The 27,953-nt window shown below is 35.3% G+C and overlaps 3 protein-coding genes across 7 annotated transcripts in view; 1 reads left to right on the plus strand and 2 right to left on the minus strand.

Annotated features, from left to right (window-relative positions):
* LOC107733988 (bifunctional epoxide hydrolase 2-like) overlaps positions 1–820 on the minus strand; it is a 29,084-nt gene extending 28,264 nt beyond the window's left edge. Inside the window, exons 1-2 of the mRNA XM_016545851.1 lie at positions 696–820; positions 397–540 (exon numbers count right to left, since the gene is read on the minus strand). Coding sequence (XP_016401337.1) covers positions 397–494 — 98 coding nt within the window. The 5' untranslated portion in view covers positions 495–540; positions 696–820. The remainder of the gene's footprint in view (positions 1–396; positions 541–695) is intronic.
* Positions 821–3,068: 2,248 nt separating this feature from the next.
* On the plus strand, positions 3,069–11,942 carry LOC107734000 (neuronal acetylcholine receptor subunit alpha-2-like). Its single transcript, XM_016545861.1, has 6 exons — positions 3,069–3,075; positions 3,804–3,955; positions 4,205–4,249; positions 4,608–4,717; positions 6,690–7,743; positions 11,021–11,942. The coding sequence occupies exons 1-6, from the start codon at positions 3,069–3,071 to the stop codon at positions 11,144–11,146; spliced, it is 1,494 nt and encodes a 497-aa protein (XP_016401347.1). The 3' UTR covers positions 11,147–11,942.
* Positions 11,943–12,941: 999 nt separating this feature from the next.
* The window catches only part of ptk2ba (protein tyrosine kinase 2 beta, a), a 23,735-nt gene continuing 8,723 nt past the window's right edge, over positions 12,942–27,953 (minus strand). For 2 of the 5 annotated variants that reach the window (XM_016545125.1, XM_016545117.1), the window contains exons 10-31: positions 27,764–27,865; positions 27,522–27,636; positions 27,264–27,303; positions 26,369–26,400; positions 26,219–26,263; positions 26,034–26,131; positions 25,815–25,896; positions 25,639–25,739; positions 24,514–24,629; positions 23,061–23,161; positions 22,855–22,944; positions 22,321–22,525; positions 21,299–21,395; positions 21,162–21,218; positions 20,546–20,665; positions 18,317–18,463; positions 17,857–17,892; positions 17,706–17,730; positions 16,996–17,042; positions 15,291–15,425; positions 15,138–15,218; positions 12,942–13,473 (exon numbers count right to left, since the gene is read on the minus strand). In XM_016545125.1, the coding sequence (XP_016400611.1) occupies positions 13,258–13,473; positions 15,138–15,218; positions 15,291–15,425; positions 16,996–17,042; positions 17,706–17,730; positions 17,857–17,892; positions 18,317–18,463; positions 20,546–20,665; positions 21,162–21,218; positions 21,299–21,395; positions 22,321–22,525; positions 22,855–22,944; positions 23,061–23,161; positions 24,514–24,629; positions 25,639–25,739; positions 25,815–25,896; positions 26,034–26,131; positions 26,219–26,263; positions 26,369–26,400; positions 27,264–27,303; positions 27,522–27,636; positions 27,764–27,865 (2,088 nt within the window). In that variant the 3' untranslated portion in view covers positions 12,942–13,257. The remainder of the gene's footprint in view (positions 13,474–15,137; positions 15,219–15,290; positions 15,426–16,995; positions 17,043–17,705; positions 17,731–17,856; positions 17,893–18,316; positions 18,464–20,545; positions 20,666–21,161; positions 21,219–21,298; positions 21,396–22,320; positions 22,526–22,854; positions 22,945–23,060; positions 23,162–24,513; positions 24,630–25,638; positions 25,740–25,814; positions 25,897–26,033; positions 26,132–26,218; positions 26,264–26,368; positions 26,401–27,263; positions 27,304–27,521; positions 27,637–27,763; positions 27,866–27,953) is intronic. The other 3 variants (XM_016545133.1, XM_016545142.1, XM_016545150.1) reach the window with 3 other exon arrangements.

Here is a 27,953-nt window from a genome sequence, read left to right on the forward strand (position 1 = left end):
ATTTTTATTCTTTCTTTTTTTGAAAGAAATTTAAACTTTTATTCAGCAAGGATGTGTGTTAAATTGTTAAGAAGTGATAGCAAAGGTGTACATTGTTAGAAAAGATTTATATTTTGAATAAATGCTCTTCTTTTTAACTTTTTATTCATCAAAGAATCCTGAAAAAAAGTATCACAGGTTCCAAAAAAATATTAAGCAGCACAACAGTTTCCAGCACTGATAATAAATCAGCATATTAGAATGATTTCTGAAGATCATGTGACACTGAAGACTGGAGTAATGATGCTGAAAATTCAGCTTTGATCACAGAAATAAATTACATTTTAATGTATATTAAAATAGAAATACGTTATTTTACATCATAAACAAACAAACAAACCAATAAAAGTCACTTACCTCGAAATACCAGCAGTTTCTTCAAACTTCTGAAATGTCTGAGTAAGATGGGGTGTAACAACACCACCCCACAAACTAAACAACACTGCCTTCTTCATTGGAAACTAGTTTTAATTTATTTTATTCAAAACTAGTCTCTGGTCTCTGGTCAAAAAAGAAACACAGGGCAGAAAATATTACTTCTGTTATAACTTCATACTTGCTTGCCACTTCTACCAAGACAAAAACATACAGAGTTTGCAGTACAGAGTTAATTGCGCCGTATTATAAAGTTGAGTTCGGTGAAGTTTTATGTTTACCTGATGTGCAGATTCTGATGTCTGGTCGCAAGGAGATTGCTGTAACACAATTACAGCAGTAGAGTTATCAACTTGTAAACTAAATCTGTAAGGATTGACGCTGCTACAGTTTATAAACCCACCCCGTGACGGACTCTGGCGTAAATACTACGAATAAGCTCTACTATGGTAGAGTAATAGCTAATGAATATTAATCACGTTGCCGTCACGTTCGTCAAATACTCGTTCCTGATTGGCTGAAAGGCAGGCGACGGTAAACTGGCGCGGATCAGTTGGCGCGTTTACGAGACGTTTAATCATAACATCATAATCATTAAAAAAAAAAAACAATTATATATATATATAGAGAGAGAGAGAGAGAGAGATTTTTTGTCAAATTATTTATTATTTATTAAGTCAACAATTAAAAGTACCGATTTATTTTGCAGTATTTCAAGAAATCCTTTATAGACAACAATTTTTCATAACATGCATTTTCACAAAACCAGTAATATGTTTTTAAAATCATAACATCATAAAAACCATAACACATAAATTAATATGTATAATAATATAAATAGTGAAATATAATAAAAATACAGTTATTATATGTAATGCATAACAAATTATTTAATAAGTAATTAATTAATTGTACCGATTTATTTTGCTATATATGATGAATCGAATTATAACGTAGCCTAATTCTTTGTTCTCGAACGTCACTCAACTCAAAGTAGGCGGTGCTTTTTGCTGATTGGCTAATCCTAAAACAAATTGTGTCATGTAAATATGTATTTATTTATATTTAATAAAAGTTAATAATTTCATTTTTGAGCATTTGGTCCTTTATAGTACCAAACTGAAGACTTATTTCACAATGTAAACCCCTCCCATTGAACCTCTGTGGAGACGCACGGCATCATCATTGGCTCCCAGTCCGTCAGAGCCGCTCAGTGAGTCTGATAGCAGAGCCCAAGCAGCACTGCAACAATCATGACAGGCCATTTCTCAGGCTTCTAGACTTCTGCACACAGATATGGAGCAAAATCATTTCAAATTATTTTTGAAGAATCTGTCGCTGTTCTTCATTTTTGTGGAACACGTTAAACCTGGTAAGTGCACAGTTCTTTTTAATTAATGAAATTATATTTTATGGATTATGGAAATCGAATTATTCAGTTCATTCGTGTTTCAAATCATTTGTATTTTGTATCATGCAAAGTATAATCAAAAAGTTTTAGATGAGGTATTGAGTGTTAATGTCTTTTTATCTTCATATATCAGTGGATCAGATACTTGAAATGCATATTAATAACATTTAACCATGATTTTTGCACAAAAGTCTATATTTGTCATATTTTAATGTTATATTAAGTCCACTGTCAATATTTTAAGCAAAAAATTCAGTGCTTATTCATATACATTATAGTGGGAACTAAAAGTCTCAGAAAGCATTGCATTAAAGCTCTTTGGAACATTCTTAAATCAAATAGACATTCTGAAATTAATATTAATTTTTGTATCCTACTGAAAGGAATGCAAAAAAAAAGCTTTTTCTGATTTTTTTGACCTCACTTCAACACACTCGGTGTTTTTGCATTGCATTGGTTGCTGTTCCGGTGTGACTCCGCTCAGCTTTCTAATCTGAAGTTTCCACCCTCTAAGAAAAAACATCACAAATCACTGGACGGCTGGATTAATTAGAGTTGACTGCAGTGATTAAGGAACGAATAGTAATTACAGTGAGGAGGCGGCTCTGCTCGGCCAGCCTCTTATTTTACCCAGCCATAACTCAGTTAGTGTGAGTGACCTCAACTGTGACCTATTCAGTGTTGTGCATCTTCTACAGTACATTTCCAAAACATTTATCAGACACTTTGTAATCAGTTACAGTGCAGAATTCATCAGTTGTCACTAGGGGTGTGCAGTGGAGTCAATCTGTATCTGCACAATCAGTATCTGTATTCGGATAAAATCAGAATTGAGTGGAGCATAAACTGGAAGTTTGTGGAATCACGTTTTAAATGTAATTCTATTCCCTACATAATTTTCATTTAAAGGGGTCATATGATGCGATTTCAATTTTTCCTTTCTCTTTGGAGTGTTACAAGCTCTTGGTGCATAAAGAAGATCTGTAAAGTTGCAAAGACTAAAGTCTCAAATCCAAAGAGATATTCTTTATAAAAGTTAAGAGTTAACCACGCCTACCTAAAACGGCTCTTAAACCGCATAAACACATTTCATTATACCAAATACACAAAATAATGTTCTTTTTAGCAGCATCATATGACCCCTTTAACAAATATGCCTTGTATTACTCATAAAATTATTATTATTATTTTTTTGTTAGAATTAAAATTTCTTCAAAAATCTAAAACACTGAAACAAAAACGTATGGAAGGTAATTGCGACACCTTTTTCCCGTGGCGGAAACAAACTTCCATCTCACAGTTCTTGCAATTCTGAGAAAAAAGGCAGTATTACAATATATAAACACAGAATTCTGACTTTTTTTCTTGTTCTGAGTCGCAATTCTGAATTATTATAGTTTCCGTCATGAATTGGAAAATAAAAAAGGTAATTTCAACTTTTTATCTCACAATTCTGACTTTTTTCTTGCAATTGTAAATTTAGTCTATATATCTCAAGGAAAATATTATTATTATTATTATTATTATTATTCCATGGCGGAAACAAACTTCCATAAAAACTAAATGTTACATAAAACCAAATTTTTCTTTTATTATTATTATTATTATTTCCCAGAGGGATTTTGCGTATATAATAAGAGGACTCTACATAAAATAGCTAGTTAGAGAACATGGAAGTTGAAAGAAAATATTCAGAGGTTGAAAACTGCTAAAACAGCTTTTACTATGCCTAACATAAATGTAAATCTGAGCAAAGGATAAAGAATACATTAATTACAGACCGACTCCGTGACTCTAAGACTGAGAAGCATATTGTGTATCATATCGTACAAGGTTTAACATTTATACAGACATATCAAACTGTAGAAAAGGTGTATGATTTAGTATCTTAATTGTCCCTGAAAGTTGCAATGGCACAGAGTCAAATAAAGCTGCATGATCAAGACCTGTCAGAAACTCTCTATTTTGTCTCTTGCAGCATTATCAGACGGTTGGAAGCATGCATATGCAGAAGACAAACTCTTTAAAAAACTCTTCATCGGATACAATAAGTGGTCCAGACCCGTGCAGAACATCAGCGATGTTGTTATCGTCAAATTTGGCCTCTCGATTGCCCAGCTTATTGATGTGGTAAGTTGATATTTTGCATGTTTTTGATGCTCGCCTTGAAATCATTACAAGAAAGAGTCCTGGTTATAATTGAGTGGAAAACAACGCAAATTAAAAGCATCAGTGCAATAAAACCATCTTGAATGCATTCATTTTTCTGATGAATGTGGGTGGTGCTTCGGCTTGACTCCCGCCTTTAGTGTAAATCAGTGGGATTTATTAATTTACCAGACCAAATGTATATATTTTTGATGCTTACATATTCTACAGGATGAGAAAAATCAAATGATGACAACAAACGTTTGGCTGAAACAGGTAACAGTCTTTATTTTTAATTGTATTAATTAATAAATTATATTATAGTCAAAGCTCAACTGATATAATTCATGAACCCTTCAAATAACTATATAGCGAAAACAAATACAATAATTATGTACCGTATATATTATAAAATGGCCATTAAACCTCAAGGGTAACTTCAGCAGCACTTACATACACCAAGTTTTATAGTTTTATTCCTAACTATATTCTTAAGGTTTTTACAGAGGATTTTGTTCATATATCATTTACCAGATTTTATACAACATGTTATTTTTTTTTTATTATTTAGCCATATATAATTACTTACTATATATGGCCAAATGTGACTTTTTTTACCCTCTGACCTCTGCAGGAATGGAATGATTATAAACTGCGCTGGAATCCATCCGAATTTGATAATGTGACGTCTATTAGAGTCCCGTCAGAGATGATTTGGGTGCCTGATATTGTCTTATACAATAAGTAAGTATTGATGTATATTTCTAAAAAGGTTGTGCCACCCATGACATATGCAGTAATATTTGGTCAAGGTGGTCGTGGCTATTTGGACATTAAAGGCTATGATTAAACTAACACAGTGTCCTGTTAAAATTATGGAAGAAAGAGGGCAGTCCAAGTCTTAATGGCTCTATTAATATCTGCAGGCCATAGATCCAGCGCTCTGGTGTTTCTGTAACATTAATATGTGAAATCAACCAGACATGGCGTGAAATAAGATGTTTAGCACTGCTGTAGTTCATTAAAAAAAAGGTGCATGTTTTAATCTCCTAATAAAATGTCAAATGACTCGTCTATTTTCAGAAACACCAGGTCTGTCTTTATCTAGGAGGCATATTTGATCTCGACAAATGAGAAATTGAGGTCCTCTTGCATCATCAGATACCTGGAGCAAAAAACGGAAAGTGCTGTAGATATTTGAAGTAATTAATGCAATTGTCATGGAACATCTTCCTAGAGGCATAAATAAAGTTTGCAGCCCAGATACATCAAAGACACTTCCTATAATTCATCCATATTTTTTACTGAAATCACTTTTTTTTAAAGGGGCATACTTTCTGAGATCCAGTTATAAAGTCAGTTAAGTGTGTGTGTGTGTGTGTGTGTGTGTGTGTGTGTGTGTGTTTAAAAGAAAAAGAAGACATAATTACGTTTTTTTATGGCCCTTAGAATTTTTGCTTCTGTCCCTTTAATACTTGGATCATTGCTTTTATTTCTTTTATTTAAAAAATAATTGATAGTATTGATAATAATAAAAAAATGTTTATTACCAAATCATCATATTAGAATGATTTCTAAAGGATGGAGTAATGGCTGCTAAAAATTCAGCTTTGCCTTCACAGGAAGAAAGTACATTTAAATATTTTTAGGGAAAAAAATTTAATAATATTCCACAATATTTAATTATCAAATAAATGTCCATTTTTACCACATATGAAAAAAATAATCCATTGGTAAATACTAATTATGATGTTACATTTATGAGATTAAAATGTTAAAATTATAACATACTAAGTCATAACTATGAGATAAAAAAAGATATAATAATTAAGAGACAAAAGGTTGAAATTATGACATGCTAAGTCATACGAGATTAAAAAGTCAAAATTATGACATACAAAGTAATAATTATGAGATAAAGTCATTTATGACATACTAAGTCATAACATGAGATAAAAAGTCAAAATTATGATACAAAATGTTGAAATAATGAGATAAAATGTCAAAATGATGACATACTAAGTCATAATTATGAGATTAAAAAGTCAAAAATATGACATAAGTTATAATTATGACATAAAGTCATAATTATGAGAAATTATGAAAAATGCAGCCTTGGTGGGCATAAAGCTGGGCATACACTGTGCGATTTTCATACGATTTTGAGCCGATTTCTGATTCGGGCCAAACTTCAGTTTTGTTGTGCATCTTTTGATGTGCAGTGTACGGGGGTTAAGTTGGATGGTCGGATGAATTTCTGACATATCAGAAATTTTGGTCACCCTTCGTGAAGGTATCACTCAGTTGAAGCGGAGCTACGAACCGACTGCCCTAAACTCAGTGTTTTCCCCCTCACTGCGCCTGTGTGAAAACAGAAACGAAACCATGGCGACACAATGTGTGTTATGGACAGAAGCGTTGGAGTCAACACAGTTCTGGGCTCAGGGGGTCTCACGTGTTTATTTCGCTCGTATAGTGTGAGCAATGAAGTTGCAGCTCGACGATCGGACCGTATGGTGTGAGGACATAAATCCTGAGCTTTGGCTTTACATCACATGCGATTTACTCGTACAGTGAGAGTTGGTATTTAACAAAAACGTTGCTGAAATCACACAGTGTATGCCCGGCTTAAGAGACTTGTTTCTAAACCATTAAAAAATCTTACCGAACCCAAATTATTGAACGGTGCTGTAAACACATGTGGTTTCGTCTACAGTGCGGATGGTGAGTTTGCGGTGACCCACATGACCAAAGCCCACCTGTTCCACACAGGAAAGGTGAGTTGGGTTCCTCCAGCCATCTACAAGAGCTCCTGCAGCATTGACGTCACCTTCTTCCCATTTGACCAACAAAACTGCAAGATGAAGTTCGGCTCCTGGACCTACGACAAGGCCAAGATTGATCTGGAGAAGATCGAGAGCACCGTGGACCTGAAGGACTACTGGGAGAGTGGCGAATGGGCCATCATCAATGCCGTGGGAACCTACAACACAAAGAAATACGACTGTTGTTATGAGATCTACCCGGACATCACCTACTTCTTCATCATCCGCCGTCTGCCTCTGTTCTACACCATCAACCTCATCATTCCCTGCTTGCTCATTTCTTGTTTGACCGTGCTGGTGTTCTACCTGCCATCAGACTGTGGAGAGAAGATCACATTGTGCATTTCCGTTCTCCTTTCCCTCACAGTTTTCCTGTTGCTCATCACCGAAATCATTCCCTCGACGTCTCTGGTCATTCCACTGATTGGAGAGTACCTGCTCTTCACCATGATCTTTGTCACCCTCTCTATAGTCATTACGGTTTTTGTGCTTAATGTGCACCATCGTTCACCAAGCACCCATAAAATGCCCCGTTGGGTCCGTTCGGTGTTCCTGGACCTCATTCCCCGCTGGCTCTTCATGAGACGCCCGGAACCCGATCAGAAACGCCGCAATACGGCCAACCCCAGCACGTCCAAAAGCTGGCTTCAGCAGGAGACGGATGTGGACGGGCTGAACTGTCAGGACATGGACTTCGGGTTAGGGATGGGAATATCAACGTCCATCTCGTCCCCATCCGCCACGTCTCTGCATCTGTCCGACTCGGAGCCTTTACTCCAGAAGTACGAGCTCCAGCAGTTAGGACATGTGGTGAACCAGCGTCCAGCAAAGCTTACAAATCTGGTGTCAGACCTCAGTCTGACCTTCTCACCGTGTGTCCTACGAGCTCTGGACGGGGTGCGGTACATCGCTGATCACCTGCGTGCTGAGGATGAAGACTTTTCAGTGAGTGACTGAAACATTCAACCCATTGTTCAGGGATTATATAAGATCAATTCCAAAACAGGAAGAAAAAAAATCATTATTATTGGTAAACCATTAATGATGACATTACATTTGTAATTGTGACATAAAAAGTAAAAACTATGACAAAAAAGTCAAAATTATGACAAAAGTCATAATCATTAGATAAATCGAAATTTTATATAAATTATAAAAAGTCAAAATTATGAGATAAAACAAATGTATGACATACTAAGTCATAATTATGAGATAAAAAGTAGATATGTAATAAAAAAGTTCAAATTATGAGACACACAAGTCAAAATGATGAAATTAAGTAATAATTATGATACAAAAGGTTGAAATTCTGAAGTTATACTTGAGATTAAAAAGTCAAAATTGACATACTAAAGCCCTGTTCACACCAAGAACGATAACCATAAAGATAACTATAAAGATAACGATATTAGCGTCCACACCAGCGAACGATATCGTCTGTTTATTCTAAGCGCACAATCGTCTGGCGCTTAAAATTCTCGAGCTCGTTACAGCAGGATGGATTCTGATTGGCTGTCAATATTTTATCGTTCATCAGCTGGAGAAAATCGTTTTGAAAGTGATTCCAACGATATCGTTTCTCTTTGTCTTTATCGTTATAGCTGTGGTGTGGACTCTGCTATTCTTTAATATTGAGAACGATTTTTAGAACTATATCTTTATCGTTATCGTCCTTGGTGTGAACAGGGCCTTTAGCCATAATTATTAAACGTCTCGGGTTACTTATGTAACCATGGTTCCCCGAGAGGGAACGAGACGCTGCGTCCTGGTGGACACTTTGGGGAACGCTGTCTGCGTGACCGGTACCTGAAGCATGCGTAAAACAACTCCAATCCTATTGGTCCACGTGGCCCGTGACATCATAGGCGGGTACCCGAAAGTATAAAAGGGGCACCTGCTGAATACGTCACCAACTCAGTTGTCTGAGGAGACGTAAACAGGCAGGCCGAAGGCATGGCAAAGGGACGCAGCGTCACGTTCCCTCTTGGGAAACCATGGTTACATGAGTAACCAGAGACGTTCCCCTTCTAGGGAACTCAACGCTGCGTCCTGGTGGACACTTTGGGGAACGATATCCAATCACGCCATGCCTACTTAAAACTCCTAAGATGCCACAAGAGTGGGCTATCTACTTACAACCCAAGCAGGGGAGATAGCACACTCTAGGCAAGGGCTCAGGGAGACCACTACTTAAAAACCCTAGGAAGGGGAGCAGTCCCTGAGCTAGCACACAGATATCCCCAGATAGCTATGCACCTAGGAAGGCTACGAGAAGGGGACCGACTGAGACTACCCAGACCACAAAGAGTGGGCTGTCTACTTGCCACGGAGAGTGGACTGTCTACTTACGACACAGAGAGGGGAGACAGCACTGTCTAGGTAAGGACTCAAGGAGACCGCTACTTAAAAACCCTAGGCAGGGGAGCAATCACCGAGCTAGCACATGGCTATCCTCAGATAGCTAGGCTCTAGGAAAGGGGACCACTACAACTACCATGGCAATGGCTGAAATATAACCACCCTTAGGTGGCTATACTAAGGAGGTCCCCAATCCGTGTCAGTCCCACAGTAGGCTAGCTTTTCGTTCACCAATATATTGACCAGAGGCTCACAATAGGAAGATCCAGACCATAGTAAGGATTCGCTAAGGAGCGAACACATAAAACCATAGTCCAGATGCAAGCAACGGCCATCACCGGCAGCCATATCACCCTGTAGCCCAAGACTGGTTACCCACTGAAGCTAAGCAGGGCTGAGCCTGGTCAGAACACTCTGAGCAGAGACTGTTCACTCATCACCCGGCTAAACACAGGAAGGAACATTCCCCGTAACCACTCTAGACTACTGAAGCACCCTGGGAGAGAAAGCTAACAGCTTCATTCCACAGAGCATTCAGTATAACCATGCCCAGCGAGGCTCTCCACACACAATAACATGCATATTAGAGAGGCACGGCTGAGTTGAATATAGCTCCGCCCGCGATCTTGCACGCCCTGAGCTAAAAACGCATCCCCGCATCCCTCGGGAATAGGAACAAACGCGAGCCGAGCGCATTAAAGTGATTCATCACAAAGAGCGCGTGGTCGCCGAGACAAAGACGAAAAGGTTAGAATCCCAACACCGAGGCACATAGTCCTCAAAGTGCTGCTCGACTCACCAGGATGATGTTTCACACACGTTCAACAGACAGACGGCTACGAAGACAACAAAAGTTGGTGACGTATTCAGCAGGTGCCCCATTTATACTTTCGGGTACCCGCCTATGACGTCACGGGCCACGTGGACCAATAGGATTGGAGTTGTTTTACGCATGCTTCAGGTACCGGTCACGCAGACAGCGTTCCCCAAAGTGTCCACCAGGACGCAGCGTTGAGTTCCCTAGAAGGGGAACTAATTTATGATATACTAAATCACAATTATGAGATAAAGTAATATGCAATAAAAAGTTTAAATTATGAGATGCAAGTTAAAATGATGACATACTAAGTCAAAATTATGAGATAAAAAGTCAAAATTATGAGATAAATCATAAGATAAAAGTTTGAAATTAAGATTAAAAAAATCGAAACTGACATCCAAACTCAAAATTCGGAGAAAAAAAAGTCGAAATTGACATTCGAAGTCAAAATTATGAGAAAAAAAAACAAAATTATGACAAAAGGTTGCATTTATTGTCATATTTATAACTTCCATCATAGTTATGCCTATTTATCTCACAATTTTCACATTTATCTTGTAATTATGACTTTTTTTCATAGTTACATTGTGAATTATCAAGTTGTAGTTCTGATATTACTACATTCTTTACTAAAAATGAAAACTGAAAATATAAAATAAAATATGAAAATAATACTAAAATAACCTGCCACACAATGCAATTGTAAGGTATAAAGTCGCGTGTATGCAAAATAAAGTAATAAAATACATAAAGCAATAAAAACTTGTAATTGTGAGATACAAAGACATGATTTATTGCAAACAAGTTGTAGTTAGATATAAAGTTGAAAATTATGACAAAAAGGTTGCTTTTGTTATAATCACCCTTTTAAAAAGTGTGAAGTGGAAATGGACTGATTAATAAAATGCTGAACCCTTTGGTGTGAATGTTATATCATGTTTCTTCACCAAACAGACTGACAATCCTGTTTCATGACATTTTTCACTGTACAGTTTTCCTGCTCTGACCACTTTTGATCCGCACTGTGTGTTTGCTTTTGGACAGGTCAAGGAGGACTGGAAATACGTGGCAATGGTGATTGACCGTATCTTTCTGTGGATGTTCATCATCGTGTGCCTGCTGGGGACGGTCGGTCTCTTCTTACCTCCCTGGATATCAGGAATGATCTAAACACTCGCTTTAAGAGCCGAGATACAGACCGACATCAAGAGCTCCGATAAAGACTTCCCTGATGGAAGCCAAGGCCTTTTCCAGGGACCATTACAAACATTTGTTATATGAAAAATGTTTTTTATTTTTTCTCATCCTTTGATGAGAGATATCGGCTGGTTCAGGGATTATTTGAGGATGCGATTCATTGTTACAACGCAGGAAACAGCTCACTGAATGTCTGACATTTACCACTAGGCCTATCAAACTGCGCCCGAGTCCTATCGTTTCCATGCATAAAGAGCAGGACCGTCAGCACCACAATATGCAAAATTAACCTTTGGGAAAGAGGCAAAGCTTATGTGACCCTGACGGGTGGCAGTTCAATGCAGTTCACTCTTTACCCTTTATCCAACCGTTCAATGAATCGTAGATTGCATTTCGTGCCGCTTTCAACAGCAATTATCTCCAAGGTCACAAGGCAACTCCTATTTATTTATAACTTTCTCAAGTCTTTAAAAACGCAGTGCTTTTGATTTTGCGGAGGTCGTGCAATTATGCAAGTCGGGTCCGTGAACCACGAGGGTCAATGACTTTAAAATGGGACCTGAGAGAACAATGACATTTACTACTTGAAATTCTGCTCGCCCACTGAACTAAAACACTGTTTTGCCAAACATGAAGAGCAAGCAAAGCCAAAATGTTAGGGAACACCTAGGATAGGCCTTTATCTGATGAAATCAAGAATGAATCCTGACATAAAAATGTCTCAGTCGGTTGACTTCATAATTACTATAACTGACTCTATCTATAATATCTATATATATTTAACAGCTGTGTAAAATGTCCTTAACTGACTAATGATAAATGAGCCGATGTAAGCTATGTCGCCCTCTGCTGATGGTTGTGTAAAACAACTGATTTAAATCCAGGATTCACACTGAAACCTAGAAATGTGCAATTAAATTACAATAATAATTTACAAATTAAATAGGCAATTAAAATGAACACTTAAAAATTTTGAAATCTTAATAAAAATATTTTATTCAAATGTTAACAAAATATTTAATTGGCTAAAAATTCAACTTTGTAAGTGCAATCTCTATTTTTATCTAATCTTTATCAAGTCATTCAAATTGATCGGAAAAGAAATTTCATTGGTCAAAAAGATTATATTCAAAATATATTGAATTTCCAATATATTTTAATATGAAATATATGTTTAATTTGTAATTTATAGAGATGCTGAAAAGAATAAACACTAAAACAATTCAGACTTTCATCTCACAATTTTGACAAAAAAAGTCAGAATTGCAAGAATTATACTCAGGATTGTGATGAGTTATAAAAAAAGTTTATAAATCGTATAAATTAAAATAATAATAAAAAGGTAATTGCAGCTTTTTGTCTGACAATTCTGACTTCCTAACAATTACGAGTTTATATCTTGCAATTATGATTTTTTTCTGACTATAATTTCTGATATAAACTCAGAACTAGAATTGTTAGATACTCACGGATTGTAAGAAAAAAGTTAAGCTTGTTTCCAAAAATAGCATAGGGTAAATTGTGAATTGTGAGTTCATATCATAATTAATTTAGCAAATCTTTATTTAGTAATCAAAATTGATTGGACATGGTATTTCAGTGGTCTAATGGTGAACTTGATGAATTTTCAAAATATATGGAAAACTACTGAATTTTTAATGTGCAAGACTAATAATTTACTGAAAACACTTTAAGTGATTCAAAGTATTTTTGTGATTCTAAATCAGTTGTACTGTATAGAAATACAAATTATATTGATGTTGCATTTATTTTCTATAAAACATACTTGTAAAGTTTAAAGAATTAAATAAGTTAATGCTCTGACATGACAAAACTGCAGAAGTCTGTATTTATTTCCTCCCACAAACTTTCCTGAGATCAGACATCCTTGACTTTTTGAAAACAGTTACAAGCAGACATTTGTGAAAATCCATCTGAAAACATTCAAGGTCGAAAGCACTGCTTTCATTACCATTCGGAAGCATAAATAAAGGAAGTTGTGCCAGGTCATTTACAACTGATGTCATCCCCCAGCTCTCTCATTGGATGAAAGCGCCTGTCTGACGTCCAATCAGGGATCAGATCTAGGGTGTGGTGGGTTTGGCCACATTGGCTCGCACTCTGGCCTGGTCCACAGCGTCCAGCAGGTTTTTAGAGTCCATGGCCAGCGTGTGAGCGGCCGCCAGCATCTGTTTCTTACACTCGTCCTTCAGAGACGTGACGGCGTTCTGCTGAGCCAGACGCATCTTACTGATCAGCTCGGCCAGATCCTTATTCAGCAACTTCTGAGTTCCTTCAATCTGACGAGCAGAGAGCAGCCAGAACAATACTTTATACTTTCTGATGTATAGAAATGCCATGGAAGCTTATTTCTGCCATGGATTATAAATACATAAATAGATAAATAAGTAATTGGAACTTTTTTATCTCACAATTCTTAGAATTATGAGATGTTAACTAATGATCTAACAATTCTGACATTTTTTTCATCGCAATTCTGAGTTTGTCTTGTTATTATGAGTTAAAATATTTAGACTAAAAAAATCTGATTTGTATAATATAAACTCAGAACTGCAAGATATAAACAATTCTCAGAAAAAAGTCAGAATTACGAGATGCTAACTCTCAAAGTTTATATCACACAATTCAGACTTTTCTTAGAATTGCGAGGTAATATCTTAAAATATTACAATTTTGACATTTGTTTCTCAGAATTGTGAGTTTAAATCTCACAATTTAGACTTTTATCTCGCAATTCTGACACAAAAAAAGAGATGTTAATTCACAATTGTGAGAAAAAAGTCAAGCTTGTTTCCACCATGGAATAAAAAATTTGAAAATGTAATTGTGACTTTTTATCTCACAATTCTGACTTTTTTCTCGCAATTATGAATGAATTTCTCAGAACTGCATACATTTTTTCTCAGAACTGCCAATGTATATCTCACAATTCAGACTTTTTATCTCACAGTTGTCAGAAAAAATTCAGAATTATGGGATGTTAACTCACAATTGCGAGAAAAAAGTCAAGCTTGTTTCTGCCACGCAATTAAAAAAAAAACAGAAAAGGTAAATTGCAAGAAAAATAGAACTGTTTTCTTACAACTGCAAGTTAAAGTAATAATTTTCCAATTATCATTTATCATTAACGTCACAAGTTTATATCTCACAATTTGTGAGAATAGAAAAGGTAAACTGAGACTTTTTATCTAACATTTCTATTTCTATTAAAATTCAGATTTTATATCTTGTAATTCTGAGTTTATAGAAATTCTCAGAATTGCGAGGAAAAAAGTCAGAATTGTGAGATAAAAAGTTGCAATTACCTTTTAAATTTTTGGGAAATAAGCTTCCTTAAAGGGGTCATATGATGCGATTTCAAGTTTTCCTTTCTCTTTGGAGTGTTACAAGCTGATTGTGCATAGATAAGATCCCTGAAGTTGCAAAGACTAAAGTCTCAAAACCAAAGAGATATTCTTTATCAAAGTTAAGACTCTGCCACGCCCCCCTAAAACGGCTCGTTCTGTTCAAAATAGTTAAGTAATTTGGATTACTTGTCTTAGAATTGGGCGTTTATATCTTGCAATTCTGAGTTAATATATAAAAAAAATTTTTTTTTTAATTCTGAGAACGAAATGTCAAAATTACGAGATGTTAACTCACAATTGTGAGAAAAAAGTCAAGCTTGTTTCTGCCATGGAATAGATGAAATAGTCAGAATTGTTAGATTAAAACTCACAATTTACCCTATGCTATTTTTGGAAACAAGCTTAACTTTTTTCTTACAATCCGTGAGTATCTAACAATTCTAGTTCTGAGTTTATATCAGAAATTATAGTCAGAAAAAAGTCAGAATTGTGCGATAAAAAGTTGAAATTACCTTTTTATTTTTGGAAACAAGCTTTAATAATGTATAGCTCAAAATAGTTGACTAATTCACAAAGGTGTTTCTGAAAAGCTTTACCTCTATTCTGTTGGACTTGTGTAGAGTCGGGAGGATGTCATCCACACTGCGGATCAGACAACGCAACGTCATTCCCACCGACTGCCAGAGGAGACAATAATGAGAAACAACTCCAAACATTAAGACTTAGGAACTGCTTCAAAGTCGCCCTACCTTCACCACAGTGATGTACTCTGAGGCTGGTAACGTGTTGACATCGTTCTTCAGCTGCACCACGACCTTCACCATCTCCATCACGTTATGATAGACCATGTCATCCGTGCGGTCCAGTTCTGCTGTGGGCGCCGGCTATGATGGCCAGAACAAGTCCGTGTTAATACATGCATGGATTTTATCAGATGAAATATTGATCTTTCTTGCATTGTGATTTAATTGTTAATTCAGTATTGAGATCATTTTATTAGTTTTTGTTAATATTTAGAATATTTAATATTTAGCTTTATTTATAATATTTAGCTTAGAATATAATATTTAGCTTTTATTTTTATACTTTGTTTTCATTTTAATTTTAGTTAACAGTCATTTTGTGGTGTTTAAAAAAAGTACAAAAAAAAAATTTCAAAGCTACAATAGCACACAAATATTAATAAAATACTAACACCGATCAATACATTTTTTTAGAAACCGAACGTGGTCTGAAATCAGATTTCAGAGCTTTAGCAGTTTTTATTTTTATATTTTCAGTTTTCATTTTAAATTTAGGTAATGCTTTAGCCATTTTGTGTGTTATTGTTATTAAATATTTCTATTTATTAGTTTTTGTCATTTTAGTATTTCAATTTAAACTTCTTTCAGTTAGTTGCCAAGAGAACATTTCTCAAGTTTTTCATCTAATATATACATTTTATTTTATTTCAGCTGTTTCAATTAACACATTTTTAATATTTAAGTTTTAGTTTTAATTAATGATAACAACACTGGTGCAAGATGAAAAAGTTTGGCCCATAAGAAAGATTAAAGGAATAGTTCAGGTAAAGGTGCATCACTGCCAGTGTTGTTACTGTTAACAGAATTTTGGCCCATTCTCCTTTTTATAGGCTGTAAATGTAGAAATAATTTCAATTATTCGAAGATAATTAGGAGTATTATTAGCATTTTAATGGCCTTAATGATAACAGACATGGAATAAAAGCTGTTTTAAAATATTTTTTATAGATTATTATTATTATTATTATTTTAATTTCATGGGGTCTTATTTAATTAATAAAAAAATTGTTTTTATTTATTTTATTGCAGTTTTTTTTTTTTAGAACATAAATGAAAATTTAAATTTTGCCTTGGCAACTAGCAGAAATAAAATAAGTTTACTTTTTAGTATTTTACTTTTACTTTATTTCAGTTAATGTTTATATTTATAAGTAAAGTATAAGTAAAACTTTGTACTTTTTTACTGTAATAATAACCCTGAACCATGTATGTTGAACAACTTTTTTAAAAAGTCAGTCAAAAAGCAGTCTTCCTATTTTATTTACTCCCTAAAGCCATTTTTACTCTCATTTGGTGCTGCTGACCAAAGCTACTATTAGCCACTGCATACAGCAGCTCGGAGATAAAAGACTGGTTTCATTTCAGCTTCACCGAGGCTGAAATCTGAAGATTGGTGGTGAGGGAATCTCAGAAAAAAAGCCTTGCTCATCCTCTTTCTACTGAGCCATTATCAAGGTGAGCTCACAAGGCCCAAAGCTCATCAGGTTTTAGTCACAGAGCTCCCAGTAAAACCACCGCTTTGATTGCTGCCATCTGCTCGTCTGGAAACTTCCAAAGGACGGCTGACACCTTTACTGAGCGGCTTCAAAAAGAGATCAGAAGTCTGTGCTGGCATTCAGCCCGTCCCTAACCGCATTACAACCGCAATTACCTGAGCAGACACCCGCGGGGGCTTCACCGGAGGAGCATGAGAAGGAGCTGAGAGAAACACAGCAAAACACAAAGTCAAAAGACAGCAGAAGATGGAATATGGACGTGATCATTAAGATAGCAGTGGCTACTGACTGAAATATGAAAGATTAAAGGAAATGTTCAGGAATAGGTGCATCAACGCCAGTGTTGTTATTGTTAACTAAAAATGACAAATCATTTCGGTAACTGAAATAAAATAAAATGTCAATATTAAGACGAAAAACTTAATTAGAAATGTTGCCTTGGGAACTAACTGAATAAATTAAGTTTAATATGAAATACTACAACTGAATAAATAAAAATAAAAACATAATATATTATAAAAAAAAAGATATATACTAATAAAAATTAATAATATAAATCAAAGAGAAAATAGAACTAGAAATATTAAAAAATAATAATAATTAAAATGACAAAAGCACATAAAATTAAAAAAACATACAAAAATTACAAATTAGCAGAGAGTAAGATTTTCAGTATATAACAAATTAAATTTGTTGTTCATCCCTCAAGCCAAAAAAAAAAATTTTTAGTTTTAGTTACATTTTTTTCTTTTAACCATTACTTCAGAAAAGCTAAAAATAACAGCGTACAGGTTTTAATGATGTAGGTGAATAAATGATTTTGGGTGAAATATTCCTTTAATCGTGTGTTTTAAAATGAACTGACCTTGGCTTGTCTCATTTTCTGACATCTAAAATCAAGAAAAGGATGTTAATGTTGTTTAATAATAGTGCATAACAGTGGAAGACAAAAGTCACGATGGTACGAACATATAAAAATGAGATGATTTAACATTTCATATACAGAAGTATTTTACCACTTCAGCCTTTGCGTCGTCATTGGCAAAGGGATCCTGAAAGAGAAACAGAGCAACATGAAGACGAGTCTAAAGTCAACATGAAAAGATGAAACCCTTTTTACTTTCATAATGTGATGTATTTTAAGACAAACAAGATCATATAAAACAGAAATCCTTAGGGGACGGAAACATCAGCCAAAAAATAAAATAAAAAGCCATTTCAGTGGTGGAGCAAGTCATTACTTTTTGATGAAAGGCTAATATTGTCTTCTTCTGAATAACAGGAGCCTGTACTGTAAATAAGATCAATTTGGACTTGATGTTAACTTTAATCTTTTCTTATATAACGGTCTTTTTAAGCTCCACTCTGCTGAGCAAACACATTTGAATTGTTTCTCTGAACTCATAGTAACGTTCCCGGCGAGGATTGCATGCTGCTACGGCTCTGACGAGCGACGCTACGCTACTGATGACTAACCAGAAGCTTCTCTTCTTTCTCCAGCCACTTGTTGTCCTCCAGCATTTCCTGTTTCTGCCTCCTTAAAGTTTCCTGCACACACTGCCTCTCCATTTCCCACAGCCGCTGAGCGTCTTCCTTACTGTTGGGCTCCAGGAAACCTCGTTCCTTCACAAACACACACAAGCATATATCATACCAAAAAATAATGTGACCTCAGGAGTTTTGCGAGTTTTTTCTTTCATGTTGGTCATCATTAAGGCCATAAATATGCTGATAGTACTCTTAAAATATATGCATTTACACCTGACAGTCTTTAAAAAAGGAAACCGGGCCAAAAGCTTGTGTTGTTATCAATGCACCAAGTAGTAAAATGACTAAAATTAATATACAGTAAATTACAGCTAAATAGAAATATTTAATAACAATAACAAAAGCACATAACAAAATTAATAAAACTATTACTAAAAACATTCCTGCATTACAAGCCCAAAATGTAATAAAAAATACATGTATGGCATTTAATGCACATTTTATCAGTTGAATAACATAGTATATTGACTGTTTCTATTCTAAAGTGGGATGACAAAGATTACTTCAAATAGAAAATATTCTTAACACATTTTAACAATATTATTGCAACATTTGATGAACAAATCCACCACTTCCTGTATGATGATTTTAAAATACACACATTTATGACATAATTTCGAGAAAGTCAAATTATTTCAATAACTTGACACCCCTGCATAAATACAAAACCAATCATGTTCACTTTAATGTTGTAAAAGAAGAGATAAATGAACTAGGCGTCCCACATTACACTAACCCACCCATAATACTAAAATACCACTGTTTTGCACTACACCAAATTTGATCAATAACCTGTAGCTCAAACAGTAGTTCATGGCACTAGCAAGGTCATGGGTTCGATTCCCAGGGAATGTAACTGATATACCTTGAAATGCATAAATATAAATGCATATGTAGTGAATTAGAATGTCCCTCCCCCTGAATTATAGCAGGCAGCAAATCATGATTTATCTATATTCATAATTTCCTTTCTCAGCCATGAATAGGTTGCAAAGTAAGTGGCTGACATTCATTCATTGCGAAAGAGTCTTTTTTCCGTCTTTGGCACAAGCTGCCGAGGGTGGTTTTGGCAGGCTTTGTTTGTGATGTAAACAAATGGCACTTTGATACTTTGGCCCTTTAATATGTACCTAGCTGAACTTCCTGTTTCAACAGGAAATACATCAACACAGGAAAGAAAACTGTGCTTATCAAGCCTTCTCATTGGGTAATTTCTGACAGTGTTTTGTCTGTGCTTGCAATGCATGTTTCCGTGGCTTTTTAAAGAATGAGTTCAAGGAATAGTTCACCAAAAAATGAAAATTTGCTGAAAATTTACTCACCCTCGCCCATCCAAGATGTAGATGATTTTGTTTCTTCATCAGAACAGATTTGGAGAAATGTAGCATTGCATCACTTGCTCAGCAATGGATCATCTGCAGTGAATGGGTGCCGTCAGAATGAGAGTCCAAACAGCTGATTAAAAACATCACAATAATCCACAAGTAATCCACACCACTCCAGTCCATCAGTTAACATCTTGAGAAGTGAAAAACTGTGTTTGTAATCATCCATCATTAAGATATTTCTAACTTATTATCGGCTAAAATATGAGACCATAATATTGCTTCCTCCAGTGAAAAAGTCATCTCGTCTGAATCAGGAGAGAAATATGCACAGATCAAGCAATGTTTACAAACCAAAACAGCTCTAAACAAATATGTGGCTGGATTTTCATGTAAGAGTAATTGACTTTTTTTAACTGGAGGAAGCGTTATTATGGAGTATGGACTCATATTTTGGCCAAAAGTGATGGTTTAAAGATAAACGCCTTAATGGTGGATTTGTTTCTTACAAACACGCAGCCTTTCACTTCTCAAGACGTTAACTGATGGACTGGAGTGGTGTGGATTACTTGTGGATTATTGTGATGTTTTTATCAGCTGTTTGGACTCTCATTCTGACGGCACCCATTCACTGCAGAGCATCCATTGGTGAGCGAGTGATGCAATGCTACATTCCTCCAAATCTGTTCACTTAAAGAAACAAACTCATCTACATCTTGGATGCTTTGAGGGTGAGTAACCTGTCAGCAAATTTACATTTTTGGGTGAACTACTCCTTTAAACACACAGGAGCATGTTTGTTTGCAGTACTGAAGGCAGGTGGCGCTCTTCCCCCCATACTGCCACGGCGAGGGGATGGCGGCAGGGTCAGCATGCAGCCGGACATGAGCACAGAGCGCCAGTCTGGCGGGCTGACGAGGAATGGTGAACTAAAGCGCAGAGACTCGGGCAGCTGGAAAGTTGGGCGTACAAGCAAGAACACACACAGAGAAGCACAACTGAACCACACGCTAAAACATATTCGCACAATGACATGCATAACATGGCGGTTTTGAGCGCAAATGCAGAAAAGCAGGCCGAAACCACAGCTGCTGGAAATGGTGTGACTTGACCTAGATAGACATGACCAGCATGAAGCTGCTTCATATTTTATAGTGATGGTCTACCAATTTTAAATGCATCACCCACTGAGTAAAATATATTGCTTTCTCTTTCATTGCACAGGAGACATAATTGAAGTTTCATTTAACCATCAACTTTGTCTCAGAAATAGAAATAGACATAAATAAGGCTATGAGATGAAAGTGGACAGCAGCTCAGATTGTATAGTCTTGGGAGAATTTGATGAGAAAAGTTTGAGCTCATATTAGTTCATCTACTTATCGCTACAAAGAGGCTGCATTTTATGCAATTAAAGCAACTACAGACTTAATAGGAGGAAAAATCACCTGGAGATGTAGACGTGGATTGAGAGTGCTGAAACCTGATGGTTTCATTCTTGACGGCTTTTCACAAAAAAAAGAGTGAGAATGATAAATAGTACGAGAATAGCAGTATAAGAAAAAGAGGGTGAAAAGACAGATACCTTCGGTGGAGCATCAGTAAACGGGTTTATATTTATGGAGCGAGTTCTGCCTCTCAGCTCCTCCACCTCCACTTCCTTCTCCATATTATGAACATCACTGTGGGGAGCAAATAGAAACAGTTAATGTTACAGTTTGTATAGATTTTATTGTTATTTATTTTCATCTACCTTTTTATTTTTTATATTTATTAGATTTTTATATATAGAAGTTTTGTATTTTGATTATTATTGACATTTTAAATATTTATTTATATTAATTTTACATTTTAATTTTATTTTTTAAATAATTCTTATTTTTATTATTTATATTTAAATTTATTTTAAATATAAATGTTCCCCACAATGTCCACTAACACTAACAAATGATAATGATTTTATTATCGTTTAAAAAAATTTTTTTCATTTTTACATTTAATTGTTTTGAATTTTTAAATTACATTTTTATACAATTTATTTTATTATTACTTGTATTCTTATTTACATGTTTCAATATAACTGTTTTTAATTTGTATTGCTTTTTTACATTTTTAATATTTATTTATATTAATTTAACATTTAGATTTTTTTTAGTCAGTCAGTTTGTATTGCTATTATCATTTGCATGCTTATATTCTTTACTATATTTATTTTTTATTTTTAATACATTTACGTTTTTAATTTAATTTGAATATATTTTTTTTTGTTTGATTAGCATTTACATTTTTATTGCTTATATATTTTTAATTTTATTATTATTTTTTATTTATCATTTATCATTTTTTCCCCCTTACTGTCCACTTACAGTATTAGTTAAGATCATAATTTGGTTTTTAATGATGAGTTTCTGATGAGCCAATAGGCACCGTTGATGAGTACATGTGGGTAATTTGTGTAAATACAGAATAAGCAGTTTTAACAGCTTAGTTTTAATAAATGCTCTATTTTGGGTTGGGGTTAGCACTCTGTTTTGAGCTCTGAAATGCATGCATATGACTCCTTTAAGGGTTCAAACTGACAACCTGACTAGAGCAGTGGTGACGTACCTCAGCTTGCACACGAGCTCAGTGAAGCTGGGTCTCTCGCGGGGGCTGTAGGCCCAGCAGCGGGTCATGAGGGAGTAGAGGGTCGGCGGGCACTGCTCAGGTTTGGGCAGACGGATGCCCTGCTCCAGCTGGTTTATCACATCCTTGTTCTCCAGCCAGAAGAACGGCTGCAGACCTCTACTCATGATCTCCCACATGCACACAGCTGAAAGGAGAAGCACAGGAAACCGCCAAGAATCAGAAACCAGAAATGCGTCTTCTGAACTGCTTTGGACGTTCATTGCAAAACTTCAAGACGCATGGCATTGTGAAAGATATGGTTCTTCACAGGAATCGGCACTGAATCAACAAGACAGACAACAGGAGATAGGAATTCCCATCATGATGACGGCTTGAAAAATCCTCACGATTGAATTGATCTGTTGCCTAATGTGGTCAAAACAGTGATTCAGCTTTGAAAAGACAGCATAGTGACATAGCACGTCATGCATGTTTAAACGCATTAATCTCACGTCATGCTTCAAAGTCACTAACCAAACATCCAGACATCACTCGCCGAGGTAAAGCGTCTGAAGTTGATGGACTCCGGCGCCATCCATTTGATAGGTAATCGACTCACGGAGGCTTCAGAGAGAAAACAAACAGTGTCATTTGACAGCATTAGGCATAAGAAATGCGAGTGAAATATTAGACTCAAACTGCATGATAAGTTTAAACAGACTAGTCGGCCTTAGTCTTGCCTTTGTAATACTCCTCCTCTTCTATGTATCGGGACAAGCCGAAGTCTCCCAGCTTCACACAGTCTGGTTTGGCGACCAGCACGTTTCTCACAGCAATGTCCCTGATGGAAAAACATTGAACTGAATAACTTGATCATGTGCACCGCTAAAATAGGTTCTGTTCAACCACACGTATGAGATACAGATGATTATCAACAAGGAGATGTGAAGACACCAACAAGCAAATGCGGTTTAATTTTTAATACATGTGCGAGCTGTGCGAGGGCAAGGCATAATTTGTGTGTCCTAAATTGAATATACAGTATGGCGTGTGCATATTTTGGTGTCAATAAGATTATTTGTTTAACTATATTAATAATTTTATTCAGCAAAGACACATTAAATTGATTAAAAGTGACAGTAAAGACATTTTTAATGTGATAAAAGATTTCTTTTTCAAAGAAATGCTATTCTATTGAGAAAAAAAAGAAGAAGTTTGGTCTCCACAAAAATATGAAGCAGCACAACTGTTTTCAGCATTGATAATAATAAGAAATATTTCTCGAGCAGCAAATCAGCATATTAGAATGATTTCTGAAGGATCGTGTGACACTGAAGACTGGAGGAATGATGCTGAAAATTCCATTTTGATCATAGGAATAAATTACATTTTACAATATATCCACATAGAAATGTAATAATATTTCACAATTTTATAGTTTTTACTGTATTTTATCATATAAATGCAGTCTTGTTGAGCGTAAGAGACGTCTCAAAAAACGATAAAGGTAAATATCACTCATTAAAAAGGGAAAGTGATGTGACATGTAGCCAAGAATGATATGCATTTGGTGTTCCTAAAAGTTTAGCTATGAAATTTGCAAAACAAAGGCATCACTCGCTTTAATCCAAAAATATTTGAAATGCTATTAAACAACATATAATTTGTGATGCTCATGACAGACAACAGAATTCTTCTGTCATTATGTACAGCCATTATTACACATTGTTAGTGAACAAGTAAAACTCGAGTAAAAGGCTCTATATTTTAGATTATTATTTAAAATATACATTTCTCTACAGGAACAAGACTGCCCATAGCTGAAGAAACACTCGACGTACAAAGCAAAGTGAGCGGTTGTGCGGATGTCCCATATAAAGTGCACTGCAGTTAGCAGAAGGAGTTCTAACAATGGCCTTGATTTTGATTTTTTTTACCTGTCAAACTGACATCAGCTAAACTTTTACCCATAAGAGTTGCTGAAAACTGAGACAAAGTTAGTAAAGTGAAAAGTCAAGAGGAAGAGATGATTATAAGCAGCCTTACTGTTTCTTCATACTTTAAAGCCATAACCAACCGAGACCAAATGCCCAAAATTTCAAACCAAATAGGTAATGATTATTCACAATAACTGCATGAACTATTTAAGCAACTAAGACACACTGAATCTGGTCAGAAGGTGTATTGATGTACCTGTGAACCATGTTAACACCCTCTAGGTAAGCAAGAGCTTTACTGATCTGAAGACAGTACAGGATCAGCGTGACAGTGCTTAATTTGTGCTTGTTCTCCATCAGGTAAATTCCTAGCTGAAGAAACACAGAGAAACCAGGATGATAATAAAGTCTGATTAACAATATTGCATAATGCACTAATATGAGTCAGATTTACCCCATATTGTGACATAGGCAAGAGTGATTGTTAAAGGAATAGTTCGCCAAAAAAACAAAATCAGCTAAAAAAGTACTCACCCTGAGGTCATTTAAGATGTAGATGAGTTTGGTTCCTCATAGGAACAGATTTGGAGAAGTGTAGCATTCCATCATTTGCTCACCAATGGATGCTCTGCAGTGAATGGGTGCCGTCAGAATGAGAGTCTAAGCAGCTAATAAAAACATTTCATAATCCACACCACTCCAGTCCATCAGTTAACATCTTGTGAAGCAAAAAGCTGCGTGTTTGTAAGAAACAAATCCATCATTAATATTTTTTTTTAACTTCAAACCGTTGCTACCGTCTAAAATACGGGTCCTCTATCCATAATACTGCTTTCTCCAGAGATAAAGTTTTCTCATCTGAATCAGTAGAGAAATATTCACAGATCAAACACTGTTTACATGCAAAAACAGTTCAAAACAAATATGTTGGTGGATTTTGATGTGAGAGGACAATAGGAGATGAACTTTTTCACTGGAAGAAGCGTTATTATGGATTACTCTAATTTGGTCAGAAGTGAAGGTTTAAAGTTAAAATGCATTAACATGCAGCTTTTGGCTTCACAACACGTTAACTGATGGACTGGAGTGGTGTGGATTACTTGTGGATTATTGTGATGTTTTTATCAGCTGTTTGGACTCTCATTCTGACGGCACCCATTCACTGCAGAGCATCCATTGGTGAGCAAGTGATGTTAATGCTACAATTCTCTAAATCTGATGAAGAAACAAACTCATCTACATCTTGGATTGACTTTGTTTAATAGAAAAAAAAATCAAATTCTTAATTCTTCAGTAGTTTTGTCTGATTTTCTTTGCTACCACACTTGAATATGAACAAGGCACTGACAATCTTGAAATCATTGAAATGAAAAAATCTCACCTCTCCATACTTGTAAAGCTCCATGACAATCCACACGGGATCCTCTTCAATAATTCCAATGAGTCTCACGATGTGCGGATGGTCCAGTTTCTTCATGATCACTGCATGAAAACAATGACTTTTATCATTCTATTCGGGCATCTATCCGATTCTACAGGTGGAATGAATCATCTTACAAGCTTCACTCATGAACTTCTCCTTCACATCAGCTGAGCAGTCCTTGCATGTCTTTACAGCCACATTCACTCGCTCTCCCTTCCGGATAAAGACACAAGATTCATGAGGTTTATGTCCTGAAAGCTGAACTTGAATATGTTTCCAGTGATTTCTACTAAATCCTTGTGATCCGTATCGCTGAATATTTGGGCCTGTAGGTGTGTGACTGATGCACTAACCTTGCTTTTATAGATCCCATCATGCACCTCACCAAAGAAACCTTCACCCAGAATCCGGCCGAGGACAATGTCGTTTCGTGAGATGCTGAATTTACATGCTGGAAAACAAGGGATTGAGGTAAAAATGTCAAATAAAGAAAGAAATTACAACTAATCTATCCCTTAAAACATTATTTGGTTCTTACTTGGAACTGGTGCATCTTCTGGTATCTCTGCATAAATATCTGAACCTGTGAAAAATTCATATAATGAAAAAAAACATTATATATCGAATAATCTATCTTTTATAAAATGGTTATATTAAATATATGCAATATATATTTTGCTTTACATACTTTCCCTGTCAGATCTGGTGTTTTCCATGCTGCTTTGCAATATGAGATTAGAAAGGTTCAGTAAGACAGAACCATTTCAATAATCAAATATAAATCAAATAAGTATATATAAATAAATGTAATAAGTTATACTCATATAATATATTTATTAATTCTATACATTATATCTGCTGAAAATTCAGTGTTGCATCACAGGTCTGCACAATTAATCGAATTTCTAATCGCGATTACAATTATGGATGCCACAATTACGTAATCGTTCAAAGCGGCAATTAATCGTTCAAAGTCCACTTATGTTATTCTGCGCGCTTAAGATATGTTTTGTTCTTTCTACATGTTATCTTAAGGGTTTTTCCATTGTTTTAGTTTTAGTATAACATTATAATCTCATTCATATTTTTATCATTTAAAGAAGAAACCAAAGCACTAAAGGTTTTTCAGTTAGAGTGTTTTCAACTTGTTTATTTTCATATAAAAATTTGGCATGCAGTTGTATCAAACAATGGTATAAACATAATTCAATGTAAATTGTGATCATCGTAATTAATAATCGCAATTACAATTTCAAGGGAATAATCGACAATTATGATTTTTGTCATAATCGTGCAGCCCTAATCACAGGAATAAATTACATTTGAACATATATTAAATTAGAAAAAAATTATCTTAAATTGTAATAATATTTCACAATACTACTATATTTGGATCAAATAAATGCAAATTTGGTGAGCATAAAAGACTTCTTTATAAAAAACATTAAAAATTTTAATCATTCCAAAACTTCTGACAGGTAGTGTATACGTTTTAATATATACAAAAGAATAAATGTATATATACATGAATACATACTGTGTATAAAAGAACAGAGTACAGAAAAAGCAAAACACCTGCTCACCTGTTAGGTAAAGGAGGTAGAGAGATTCTAGCTTCTCTGTCTGGTAAACATAAGCGGTAGTTTGTTATTCATATGGTGGTGAACACAGTGCACACTATGTGCATCTACACTATTAAGGGTCACGCACTTATTAGGCAAGTCAGAAACAGGTTAGGCAGAGGAACTGCTTGAATTGGTTTCATTAGTGAATACTAATTTAAGATGCATGATGATGTTGGTTTCATGACCTGGTAATACAAAATAATAAAACCCACAGACCTTTCGGCCGTACTATTAAAGTCGCCTCATTTCCATGCTCCAAACGACAGTAGCCATCAATTAAATCCATCATGTTCTCTGCGATGGCCAGAGAGGCTGTGCTGATGGACAAAGGCTGAAAATGACAAGAGAGAGATCAAATCTTTTAACATGCATAATTAAACTCTTCATAAGAAAAGGTAAACTGATGTTATACAGTAGTCAAGTATTCATTTCAAGAAGACACGTGCAGATGCATTTACCTGTTTAGCTCCTTCTATATCTATATGTAGCAGCGTCTTTCCGTCATTCTGAGGCATGCATTTAATACTTCGAATTTGCACAAATGTGGCTAGACAGACCGGCTAATGAGGACATATCAAAGAAACATACACATATTTATATATATATATATATATATATATATATTATATATATATCGTTAAATAAAAA

Source organism: Sinocyclocheilus rhinocerous, unplaced genomic scaffold (assembly GCF_001515625.1).
Source record: "Sinocyclocheilus rhinocerous isolate Xijiao unplaced genomic scaffold, SAMN03320098_v1.1 scaffold853, whole genome shotgun sequence".
Taxonomy (NCBI): domain Eukaryota; kingdom Metazoa; phylum Chordata; class Actinopteri; order Cypriniformes; family Cyprinidae; genus Sinocyclocheilus; species Sinocyclocheilus rhinocerous.